Raw genomic sequence first — 12942 nt, forward strand, 5'->3', positions numbered from 1 at the left:
AAAGACGCGATACTATTTAGACGTTCACTGACCTCCACGTGACAGCGTTCTGCCATAGATAAAAACCTGACAAAGCATTTGAATTCCAAATATCAAACCGTTTTATGATCTTTTTATTCTCATATAAACTGCTGTATGATTACTGAGCAAAGGAATAAAAATGCGTATTTTTATGTGGATGAAAAACCTCAACAAACTCAATGTGCAATGTATGAGACAAGGCACATCTACTGCAATACAGCGCCAGGGTCGGTGTCACGAAACTGACGGTTCGTGTAACAGAAAATCCGTCCTCCATATAAGCCTCGGTAAGCCTCGCCCTAGATTTTGACCCACTTAGGTCAGACTAACCCTAACCATTATAACTAAATGGGGTACGGACTTTCTGTTACAAGGACCCTCATACAGTTTTGTTACACTGGTATATACTGTACATGTAGGAGCACACTTAAAATAATACAGCAAATGGTACATCTACTAGGGTACTGGTACTAGTAAAACAATTATCAAACTTTTAAATATCTGTGTTTAACTTTGAACTCAATTGATCTTATAAATACTTTATTTTATGTACTAGTAAACGTAATGTAAATGTTTTATCATTTTTGTTCAAACTTATGTATCTGTACAACTTAAAACTTTTCCTTGCAATTTTTAAAAGAAACTTAATATTTATAATAAACATAATTATAAGTTACTCCGATGGTACTTCTTTTATTACTGATAATCCAATATCAATGTGAGATTAGTAAACCAAGGTATACTGGTAACGCAAAGCATACTAACCTATATTTAAACCGGTATAATTAATAACAAACGTCTTTGATGAATGTAATGTACCATTATGATATAATTATTTTACTGGCAACAATACTTATATAAACTGACTAGCGGATGATAGAGATGTGATACACGCACTTCCTTGTAACAATGTAAACATTGTCATATTCTCAATTTAATTTCTCTGAAGTTTCTTTTCCTGAAAATAACTATTTCAATATAATATTTTCAGTTCAGGTTTTCCAGTATAATTCAGAAACAGTGCTTATTTGTATTACAATATGTGCGTGACACGCAGTAAGTTCCTATACTGTGATAATAACATTTTCATTTTCAATCAGGACGTCCCATTATAATCAAACTACAGTAATTGTTTGAATTATAACAATATACGTTGCACACAAATACCTCATATTCTGCCGTGTGACTGTTTAGTCACAGCTAACAGTTCTCCCCCTTGCGTGTATGTGCAACGAATATGCCGAAATATCGTTACTGAAACAAAACATTCATGAACCATTTGAAACATGAGCTACTCGACTCTGCTAACTACATGTAAATAATAAAATGTCCATTTTTAAAAACTTAATGTTTTCATAGTCCATTGTTAGCTTGGTATAATCAGTCATAATTGATAGACTTTAATCTCGCCTGTCTTTTCCCCAACGACCAGTTGTCCGAGACGATTTATAGCAACATCTCTCGGCCAGTTAAGTCCATTTTCTTTGCTTAAAAGAAATTGCTTGAACTTCCCATCTTGAGAAACTAAGTGTAGACGATGGTTGTTGAGGTCTATTAAAATAATATCTCCATTATCCAAACAGCACGTGCCACCTGGACCGTTCACCTGGCCGTCCCCATCACCCTTGGTACCATATATGTATTTAAGCTGGAGAGTGGAATCGTATACACGGATGTGATCATTTCCTTGATCTGTGACGATAACCTGATCATTCACGTTACAGTGGATGTATTTGACACAATTGCTCTCTGGGTCTAGTGTCTTCTTCAAGACCTTGCCATCCTTGTGGTGCACAGTCAGAGTACTGTTACCAGCTACAACATAGTGACCCTTACTGTTGACCGCTACTGCTTCTGGTGACGCACTGTGGAATGTTCTCACGTGGTTTCCTGTCTTGGTGTAGACAATGATTTCATTTGATCCAAGACATCTAGTGACGATGTTACCGTCATCATCAATGGCAATCCCGGCAAAGGCATACTTTTCTGCTGCTCTTGGATTTGGTATTGTGCCCTGTCGGACAAAGGTGGTATCGTAGATGTGGATTCTATTCCGTGACATGTCTTTCTGACACCAAATACCAATAAGGATGTCACCATTTGTATCAGTGGTCACATGACTGATTATCTCCTCTGGAGACTCGACCAATTCTACTTTGAACGATGTCAACAGTCTTCCACTTGCGACAGGAACCACGTCTCCAAGGCAACGGTTGATATTGGTAACGCACTCCTCCATATCGTTGTTGATAATCTGTAGGTCGACATGGGTAATGGCTGCGGGCAGGGTCGGGATGTCGAGAGTCTGAACGCTTTTGCTGCTTTCCTCACAGGCGGAAGCCATTTGCAGGACATCCATATCGCTGCCATGGTTAATGAGTTTTCTCGAGAAATCAACAGCGTCGTCTATTTGGTTTTGGGTGGCGGTAGCAGTTGCAATTAAATTATCTATAACTTCTAGTACGGCGTTTGACTTGGCATCTATTTCTTCCAGAAGATCAGCAGCACGTTGACGGACCATCTTGATAACTAGCTCTGTCTGCTTGTTAACTTGTTTCTTTGCCTCCTTTCCTCTCTCTTGTACTGAAGCTTTCTGGTCTTTAGCAGCGGTTTTAAACTGATGGCAGAGTAGACCTTTCTTCTCGATGGGTTTGGCGTGGATTTTTAGTTTTTCCTTTCGTTTGTCCGCAGCAGTTTTGATTCTCAGGCAATCATGATCTTTGTGTTCCAAAAACATACAAATGCCGCAGATGTACATTTCACACCGTTGACAGAAGACTTCTACGGGGTCTTTCTTGTTATGGTCACAAAGGATGTTTTGTCGGGCACGCAGCTCTGTCACGTATTCGTCGCTGTCTATCTGGTCGACAGGAAACAATTTGTGGTCACGACTGAACTTATGAAGCACATGGTCTGAAGAACAATCTCTACACATACTTTCCTCGCAGTCCAAACAGCGTTTTGTGGCGGGTGGTGGATTGCGGACATTTTTCAGACAACATACCTCGCATTTCTTGTCAGCTTTGGCTTGTTCCACTTGATCAATTGTATGTGAGATGCTGACCAGAAGGTGGTTTGTTTGTAAACCACTTACACCGCGCCAAGGGAGGTCACACTGACGTCTACAGATAGGACAAGGGAAGCCAGGCCGACCTTGGACATTTGTGTCCAAAAGTTGTTGGAGACAATGTTGGCAAAACGTATGCGAACAGCCGAGGACCTTGGGGTCTTTGAACTTTTCATGGCATATGCTGCACGTCAGGTAATCTTTTGTTAGGACCTTGGATAGAGACATGGTTCCTTGGACCAATATCTAAATACAGAAATGAAAGACATCGAATCATTGACAAAGATTTCATAATGGAGGAAGCATTCATTTCCCGTCATCACGATATGCATACTTACCCAATATAGAGGTGCAAATGAGGTCACAGGTATGCTCTTAAAATATTCAGTGAACAGATGACAAACTATGTTCGAATATTTTAGGGTCCCACACGTACCATGAATAATAAAAAAATGATTCAATTACTAACCCCAAAAATGTCACAAATCCAAAACGTCCAGAGGCGAAAACGTTTTACTCACTTTGAACATTCAATCATCAGTGGTTTTGTTCTTTATCTCATACAAGTATAGCGCTAAAAATGTAAAAATCTTCTGTTAAGAGCATTTTTTGAGCTACTTCAGTTTGCTAGTCAGTGAATATTAATACTGTCACTGACTGTAGAATAAGCATTAGATTAACTGTTTGCCATTCGTTAACAGATTATTGTATCAGAAATATCAAACTATCGTGGAATCACAATATGTTTTTGAGTCAGCAACAAGAACTCTGTTTTCTATTGCACCAAGTACTTGGACATAATGAAACTTTCTGGCTTTTTTTTCTGGGCAACGTACGTTCCGTAGTATTAGTCATGACGACAAAGCCCCTTGAGTTACAGTTTAAATATTTATAAAAACAGCCTTATGTCATATATAATTTACCATGGCTGAATTACTACAAAATATATCAGAACGCGATATAAGAATTAAAATTATACATACGTTACAGGAAAATATGTTACAATTTAGGCTCCTAACATAGTGTATAGACATGGTTAAATTTAAAGTAGATGTAAAATTGAGACAGACGTAAATTTTTTTCTATACACATATAAATTAAAAAATAAGAAAACTTTAAATTCATTCAATTTTATTATTTTTTTTATACTTCGAGCATACGTGTGCTCCTCTATATCATACTGGGGTATGTACATGTTGGGTTTGGGAGAGTTATTCAAATAACTTAAACAAATTGTCGAAACGACCTGGGGTAATACATGTATATAGCATGGACGTTAAGAAAGACAATATGCTGAATTTTTTTTGGGAATACTAGTAGTAAAACAAAACCCTGTGGTCTGTCTTTAAATTATTACTCATTCTCAATATATAGGTCCAGTCCAAGAAATCAGAAAAGGAAAAATAACGTTAAATGTATTTTCGCGAATTTTACTATTTGTAAATGTCTGGAGTCATAAAGTGATAAATATGGCTTTTTGTGTAACAAATTGAAATTTTTTGTATTCATGCCTAACTGGTGTGGGGAATTTCGTATTCAGTAACAAAGGTTTTAGTCTAATTGAGTAACGGACGCTTAAAAATAACAACCCTTTTGGATAATAGTTATTAATACCAACAAATATAAGGGGTATTACGAGATGCCCGTTGATTTTGTTAGCACATGTAGACCTAGTCCTCAACCTCGAGTATGTTTTTTTATCAAGGTTTGGCGGATAACTTTCTATATGCTAATACAATTTCGCTGTGTTTCGTGTAAAACATTTGACTGTGACCTGTCACCATATTTTCTTGTTAGTGGTAAATGTAATTGAATTGATTTTCTATGGCTGACGTATTACAAAAAAACATCAAACAACTAAAAATAATGACCTGCAATAAGACATTACACTTTTCTTTTCATTTTTTAAAACCCCGCCACACTGCAACAGTTGTCTTCAACTATTTATTGAGATATTTAAAATAAACATTCCAGCCATTTTCTGAGACGTCAGACATCATGATCGCTTCCTGTGAAGTTCTACTTCATAAAAATAACTTGGATTGGATAATACTGCGAGAGACAGTAACGAAGGTTTAAAATTCAGCCATTTTAGGTTTTATGTGTGAGAGTGTAACGTAAGTAAGTGACAGCATGCAGTGAATAAGAGCGGGGAGTGTTTATTACAGTAACTTAAGTTGATTGACATGCTCTTATGGTATTTATACAACTGCGCTTAGTGTAAACGGAGAGAAGGCCGCTAGAGATTGCATGAGGTAGGAATAGAAATGAAGGAAGCGGCGCGGGTAATAACTGGACAGTAGTTCAATAAATAATAAGAAAGATAATATTTGAGTTGTATTTGCTACCTCGAGGTACATGAAGAAGACAAACCAATAACTTCGTCACAAGAGCAGAAAAAATAAATTGGTTTTTAATGATTTAAGTTGCTAGACTGATGTAAGTAAAGTGCCTCTTGAATAAACAATTATTTCGCTAGCTCATTTCTAATTAGTTAAAACAATGATAAACAGGGCCCCGATTCAGCGCAAGCGTCTTGATTCCATAGCACGCCCGTACTCGCCCCATATAATACACTGTAGCCTCTATGGCTGTATTCCCAGAGCTTTTAGATCGATATATCCCCGCGGGGAGTCTCACTAGATTACTGTCTGATAATCCGGCTTAAATGTCCGTCCCGCCTACTACAAGCTGTAAGAGGGTAATTAACTTTCGTGTCCGCCCGGCTGACAGCTATTTAGCGTGAACCCCCAGGGAGTTAGGTCGATCTAAAGTAGATCGATCTTATCTCTGGAAATGGGGTCTATGTGATATCACTATTGGCAATACGCGACGTTTTAAAGTTACGGGGCCCAGATCTATGTACATGTATACTGAATATATATTATTTGAAACAATGTGGTTGTATTTACCGGGTTTAGTCATGCATACACGCTTTACATGCTTCTTTTATTCAAAGAGAATTTAAGTTTCTTTAAAATAACTCTCTGGGTGCAGGAGAGGACAGGGACAAGTGGTGACATAGACTTAAAATATTTTTCAGGGGGTTCTGGCCTTTCTCAACACTTTATTTGTTGGAAGATTTCAGTGGGCTTTCCAATACTGAATGGCTGAGGGGACATTTGTTACCACAAACACACAAACAGTGACCTTACATAAAGAAGCTGAAATGCTTATAGCACATTCAATTGGTGGAATAATGTACAAATAATACAAATCAATCTTTTTTCTGGTCCTTCAGTTCTGAATACCCTGGATCTGCCCCGGCGTAATTGATATGTCTGTGTTTACCTTTGAAATGTGGACGGAAATCTATCAATGCCCTTCACCTTTTCTCTTTTTTATTTAAAATACAATGTTTACCATCAAATTAAAATGCCCAACATCAGGGGCGATGAAAGGATGCATAATACTGGTGAAATTTAATACGTGTAGCTGTTGAGTGAAAGGTCATGCAACTTTCAGAGCACGTGATAAACAGACGCAATCTTTAACAGCAAAAAAGAAAGTGCTGTGCTATGTAAAATACCCAGTGTTTATTGTTACACCTTGTTACCGGTACACTAATGTAGATATGAACAGTTACATTATTACCTATATTTATTAGAAATGATATATATACTACCTTTACCTTTCACACGGGGTCTTGACGACATTCACGGCCACATTCGACTGGTAAGTGTGGTTTTCTTTTCGACCTAGTTACAGAATGACGCACAGTAAACTACAAGTCACTCTTGTCCGATCTGATTGGTCGAGTAGATCTGAATGAAGCACGATCCCCTTCCCCCTAACAGCCTCGATTTAGCTACTGGCGCGATATTAGTCAAACGTACACTAACCTAGCTTTGTCATGTGTTACAGATTTCTTTCATAGATGAGCACTTGACAGAGCGTTTGCACTTCGCTCCTGCTGCACAAACCGTTGGCAATTATCATAATAATTATCATAATTTCTGTTGTTAAATATAAGTTCCAGTATCAGAGTTATTTTTAATTAACATTCAACATTATGTGGTGATAACATAATGTAGTAATAACATTATATAATCACCGTTCCTACCAATAATAAAAAACGACAAAGGATAAGCAAAATTACCTCATAACTTCCAGAACACAAAGAAAACCAAGATATAACCAATCCAATTTCAAGAGTGATCAATTCCGAAACATTTTTATTCATTTATCTTTTATTAAAATTTTAAAAGTCAGCGTTTCATTCCGGACTGAATTTGATCTTAATGTAATTCCTTTATTTTTATTCCAACGCATGTAACGGTACAATCTCAACCTTTTGACTATTTAGGCCTAACTATTAATACTTAAATTTTCTGAGAGTTTTAAGTATAAATCAAAGCATAACCTAATTTTACCAATCGTAAAATTTATATCAAACGTCTTTGATGAATGCATTGTACCAATATCATCAAAATTTATTTCACTGAGAACAACAATTATATAAACCTAAAAGGCAGATGATGAAGAGGTGATACACACACTAGTCCTTGTAACAGAATAAATATTGCCATATTCTCAATCATATTACCCTGCCAGATGTTTCCTTTTCTGAGAATATTAAGTGTCAATATTATATGATTATTTTTCAGATAAGTTTTTCTAGTATAATCATTAAAATATTTGTATTATAAAGTATTGTTGGCACACAATTAGAGTCTATTCTGTGATGGAATAGTTTTATTTATTTTTTTTTTTTCAATTAGGATTTCCTATTTTAATCAGGCTACAGTAAATGTTTGTATTATAACAATATACGCTGCACACAAATACTCCATATTCTGCCATGTTACTGTTTAATCACAGCTAACAATTCTCGTCTTTATATACAACCAATGCGTTCATGATTCAAGTGGCAATAACATATGAACTGCTAAGTTATGAAATATCCAGTTTCTCTATTTTTCGTTTTTACAAACACAATATTTCCGTAGTTCCTTGTTAACTTGGTATGGTGGCAATCAGTCATAATTGATAGACTTTAATCTCGCCTGTCTTTTCCCCAACGACTAGTTGTCCGAGACGATTAATTGCAACATCTTTTGGTCCATCAAGCCCATTTTCTTTGCTTAAAAGAAACTGTCTGAATTTCCCATCTGGTGACACCAGGTGTAGACGATGGTTCTTGAGGTCTGTTAGAATTATATCTCCATTATCCATGCAGAAAGTGCCGCCTGGAAGGTTCACCTGTCCATCCCCATCACCCAGGGTACCATATCTATATTTAAGCTGGAGAGTGGGATCATATACGCGGATGTGATGATCCCCTGGATCTGTGACGATGACGTCATCATTCACATTACATTGGATGCGTTTGAAATATTTACCCTCTCCAGGGTCTGGTGTCGTCTGCAGGACCTTGCCATCCTTGTGGTGCACAGTCAGATTATTACGACCGGCCACCACATAGTGACCCTTGCTGTTGACCGCTATAGCTTCGGGTGACTCACTGTGGAATGTTCTCACGTGGTTTCCTGTCTTGGCGTAGACAATGATTTCATTTGATCCAAGACATCTAGTGACGATGTTACCGTCATCATCAATGGCAATCCCGGCAAAGGCATACTTTTCTGCTGCTCTTGGGTTTGGTATTGTGCCCTGTAGGACAAAGTTGGTATCGTAGATGTGGATTCTATTCACTGATCTTTCAACATTACAAAAAACACCAACAAGGGTGTCACCATTTGCATCAGTGGTCACATGACTGAGCACCTCCTCAGGAGACTTTGCTAATTCTACTTTAAACGATGTCACCAGTCTTCCACATACAGCAGGAACCACGTCTCCAAGGCAACGGTTGATATTGGTAACCCACTCCTCCATGTCTTTGGTGATAAGCTGTAGGCGGGTCATGGTTGCAGACAGGGTCGGGATGTCGAGAGTATGAACGCTCTCGCTGCTTTGCTCACAGGCGGAGGCCATTTGAAGGACATCCATATTGTTCCCATGGTTTATTACCTTTCTGGAGAAGTCTACAACGTCGTCCAGTTGGTTTTGGTCGGCGGTAGCAATCGCAATTAAACCATCCAAAACTTCTAGTTTAGCGTCCGACTTGGCATCTATTTCTACCAGAAGATCATCAGCACATTGACGGAGCACTGTAATCATTAGCTGTAACTGCTGGTTAACTTGATTCTTTGCCTTCTTTCTTCCCTCTTCTACTGATGCTTTCTGGTCTTCAGCAGCGGTTTTAAACTGATCGTAGAGTAGACTTTTCTTCTCGATAGGTTTTATGTTGAGTTCTAGTTTTTCCTTACGTTTGTCAGCAGCAGTGTTGATTCTTAGGCAATCATGATCCTTGTGTTCTAAAACCATACAACCGACGCAGATGAACATTTTACACACTGGGCAGAAGATTTCTACGGGGTCCTTGTTGTTGTGGTCACAAAGGATGTTTTGTCGGGCACGCAGCTCTGTCACGTATTCGTCGCTGTCTATCTGGTCGACAGGAAACAATTTGTGGTCACGGTTTAACTTATGAAGCACATGGTCAGAAGAACAATTTCCACACATACTTTCACTGCAGTCCAAACAACGTTTTGTCGCCATCAGTGGATTGCGTGCATTTTTCAAGCAACATACCTCGCATTTCTTGGCAGCTTTGGCTTGTTCTACTTGACCAAGTGTGTGTGATATGCTGACCACAAGATGATTTGTTTGTAAACTGCTAACACCGCCCCTAGGGAGGTCACACTTTCGTCTACAGATAGGACAAGGGAAGCCAGGCTGACCTTTAAAGTTTCTGTCCAAATGGTCTTGGAGGCAATGCTGGCAAAACGTATGCGAACAGCCGAGGACCTTGGGGTCTTTGAACTTTTCAAAACATATGCTGCACGTTAGGAAATCTTCCGTTAGGATCTTGGACAAAGACATGACTCCTCAGACCAATATCTTAAATTAGACAAATGAAAGTCATTGTATTAATGATAAAGAATTGGTAAAAGGGGTAAAGACATATCAGTATACTCTATTTAAATACATGAAGTGTAAGGTATGGGTGTTAATGTCTAAATGCAATAAGACCTGTCCTGATATGACGAAAAGTTATGAAACGTCTTCATTATACTTAAGAAGGACGCCTCTCTATTGGGTTAACGTGACAATAGTTTTTATCACCAAGATGGATATCAGTACAGTAGGAATGAAAACACAAAGCGAACTAATAAAAAATAAACAAACCAACAAAAAAAAGAAGATATCACTTTACAATTAGATATGTAATTAACCATGACTTCATGTAGAGTGAATTAAGGTATAAATGAAAATATGAAATGGGATATAAATTTTAAAAAGCAATTGTAACTGAAACATTACAAGATAGTTATATGACGAGTAAGTACTACGGTGCGAACGTGGGAACAAACGGTAATGTTTAACCACCCTTCAGAAACACAAACTGCAGCAACCTCCAAACCAGTTCATTATCAGATACATTATCTTCCCTATGTATAATAAATGACAATATAGTAGGACTAAAATTTACCTGCACTTTCTCCAGTTATATTTCGTTTGGTTGCAAGTACAAGCCCCAAGTCGCCGTTTAGATGTGCTGTGTCTAGTAACATGTACACCTGGTCAGGTGAGTCGTTCAATGTTCAAGGAGACTTTAAAGTCATCTTAATCAGCAGAATAGTACTATCTCTATGTACAATACAGACACGGTGACATATTTTATCGCTTTTATCTGATCGAGTTCAATTGCGTACACTGATACAACTGACCTAGTAACAGGGGTGTATAAAATATATTACAGTACCTTGCAGATAGTTATAATACAGTGATCCGCAATGGGCCTTCATCTAAATGTTGTGTTGTGGATTAAGTAATCACAATCTGATACTTGAGGTAAATGTAGGAATTAGGATTTAGGATTTATTCATTAATACATTCGCTTGCCGGTGGTGGTAATGAGGTAGACAGACCTTTTAACGAATACTATGCTGAGTGCATGTATGTGTTATATATTGAACATTCTGCTTTACAATCGGAGCAGTAAAAGAATTCGGTATGTTTCAACAACTGCAATCAAATCTCAACAACCGCAATCTGTCTCACAAATCTTGCAGTATCACCTCTACCGCATTGTGTCTGCATTGAGACTCTTTCTTTAAGTGAAAAATGGATCAAACAATAATGGGACGTTACGTGCGACAGGAATGGTAGTCTTAGGAATGAAGTCAGGGGCCCCATATGATAAGTAGAAGTTAGGCTTAGTCAGAGTATTGGGATTAGTAGATGAGACCAGTGTCACATATACAATGTAATAGGGAGCGGACTACGGCTTCTAGCGGTCTACCATTCCTGTCACACCGGGACAACGACATCAAAATATTTACGACATCAGTCCTGGAACGCTTAGTGCCAGGTGTGGTTAACAGAAGGGTTGCCAACATTTCCAGTAATAATTTAATAGGTGCTTTAAAATACGAGCACTTAATTATCGGCAAGTAATCAGTAACTTCCATTTAAATATTAATAATCCAATTATAATTGTAAATAAATAAATTCTAATCTGTCCAGCGTCTTCATGTAATATTACAAAACCTACGAGTTACTTTTTGCCGATGATATTCAGTATGTATAATGGCGAAGATAACATTATTGTATTATCACTATATTGTATTCACAGTAATATGTAAGACACAGGATTATAACAAATACGTGGTATCGTCTGGTGTCGCCTGTTTGATATACGTACTGGTGTTGGGGGCACGTCCAAGGGGTAAGGTGGGCTTGACATTAAACGTATCCTAGAATTCAGAATGGTTCTTTTCTCAAAGTAATAATGAGTCCAGCGACCATTTCGTTGTATATTGGGAGGCGGGACGTACGATACAGTCACCACCGTGAATAATCCTGATAGAACGCTCACCCTAAATAACCAAAACATGTTCCAAATACCTGCGGAAATCGTCTGTCATATTTAAGTAAATGGCAGTTCAGTGTGAATTACCAGATAAAACCTATAAAAAGCGCGGTTGCGATGCTTTTACTGTCAATTTGTGGGAGAATAAACATGCTCCAAAGGTGGAATATAACCGTCGCTACTTCAGATTTCAAGAACCACGTTAGTTGTTTGGTGTGGTCCTTTATCCAGTCCACACTGGGCGGCTTCTACGTGTTCTTTCTATGTATTAAAATTGTTGATATAGTCTTACCATTGTACATGAAGTACTGTATATTAGGTAATGGCCGAAGACACTGTTTTAATCAAATGTACTTGAATCTAAATAAAAAATACGTGTGACTCTGCTGTATAGAATGGAGAATTAACGTAAAACATTTTAAATCTAATATGTAAGCAATTAACAACTATGCAGTGCAAGAAACTGCGTCTAGAGTATATTAAGGACCCTTCAGTATTAAAATTGTATATAAGGCCACACTTTTTTATGTTTATGGATGACATCCTGCGCGCGCACCGATTTTCGTCCGTTCTCAAAAAAAAAAAAAAAAAAAAAAAAATCACCCCCAACGAAGTCGGTTGTCGCAAACGCCCTTCTTGAATTTCGCCGGAAAATGAGCTTTCTGCGCATGCGAATTATCGCCACGTGCAAACATGGCTTTGCCGTCAAATTCATCTCTAGGATTACTGTCAAATTACACGACAATTAAAGTCATGAAGAGGACGCATGCCGTCGTTTTGGATTGGTATGCATTGATATTAGGCATGGAGATATCACCTTTCTACAATTATACGAAAGGCTGGCGGCGGCCAGCGATTATCGCCCGGAAAATTTCAGTGACATTCTGTCCAAAGCAGCACATACCAGTTTTTTTTTGTAGCGAAAATAGGGTCGACAAGGGCGTCGAGGTATTTGGTGTGCTGAAGGTCGGAC

General features: G+C 38.0%; 2 protein-coding genes across 2 annotated transcripts; both read right to left on the minus strand.

The window, feature by feature from the left end:
• Positions 1-97: 97 nt before the first annotated feature.
• Positions 98-6800, minus strand: LOC106172194 (E3 ubiquitin-protein ligase TRIM56-like). The gene is made up of 2 exons (XM_013552811.2): positions 6720-6800; positions 98-3334 (listed from the first exon to the last, which is right to left on the minus strand). Exon 2 carries the CDS (start codon positions 3314-3316, stop codon positions 1406-1408), a length of 1911 nt encoding a protein of 636 aa, XP_013408265.2. The 5' UTR covers positions 3317-3334; positions 6720-6800; the 3' UTR covers positions 98-1405.
• A 433-nt stretch (positions 6801-7233) lies between these two features.
• On the minus strand, positions 7234-10720 carry LOC106169486 (uncharacterized). The gene is made up of 2 exons (XM_013548950.2): positions 10587-10720; positions 7234-9994 (listed from the first exon to the last, which is right to left on the minus strand). The coding sequence occupies exon 2, from the start codon at positions 9974-9976 to the stop codon at positions 8069-8071; it is 1908 nt and encodes a 635-aa protein (XP_013404404.2). The 5' UTR covers positions 9977-9994; positions 10587-10720; the 3' UTR covers positions 7234-8068.
• Positions 10721-12942: the final 2222 nt, after the last annotated feature.

The sequence above is a fragment of the Lingula anatina genome, chromosome 6, assembly GCF_051362555.1.
Source record: "Lingula anatina isolate TDL-2025a chromosome 6, LinAna3.0, whole genome shotgun sequence".
Lineage (NCBI taxonomy): Eukaryota > Metazoa > Brachiopoda > Lingulata > Lingulida > Lingulidae > Lingula > Lingula anatina.

Coding starts and splice junctions, on each gene's coding strand:
- LOC106169486 (XM_013548950.2), bottom strand. CDS start 9,976: ATGTCTTTGTCCAAGATCCTAACGGAAGATTTCCTAACGTGCAGCATA.
- LOC106172194 (XM_013552811.2), bottom strand. CDS start 3,316: ATGTCTCTATCCAAGGTCCTAACAAAAGATTACCTGACGTGCAGCATA.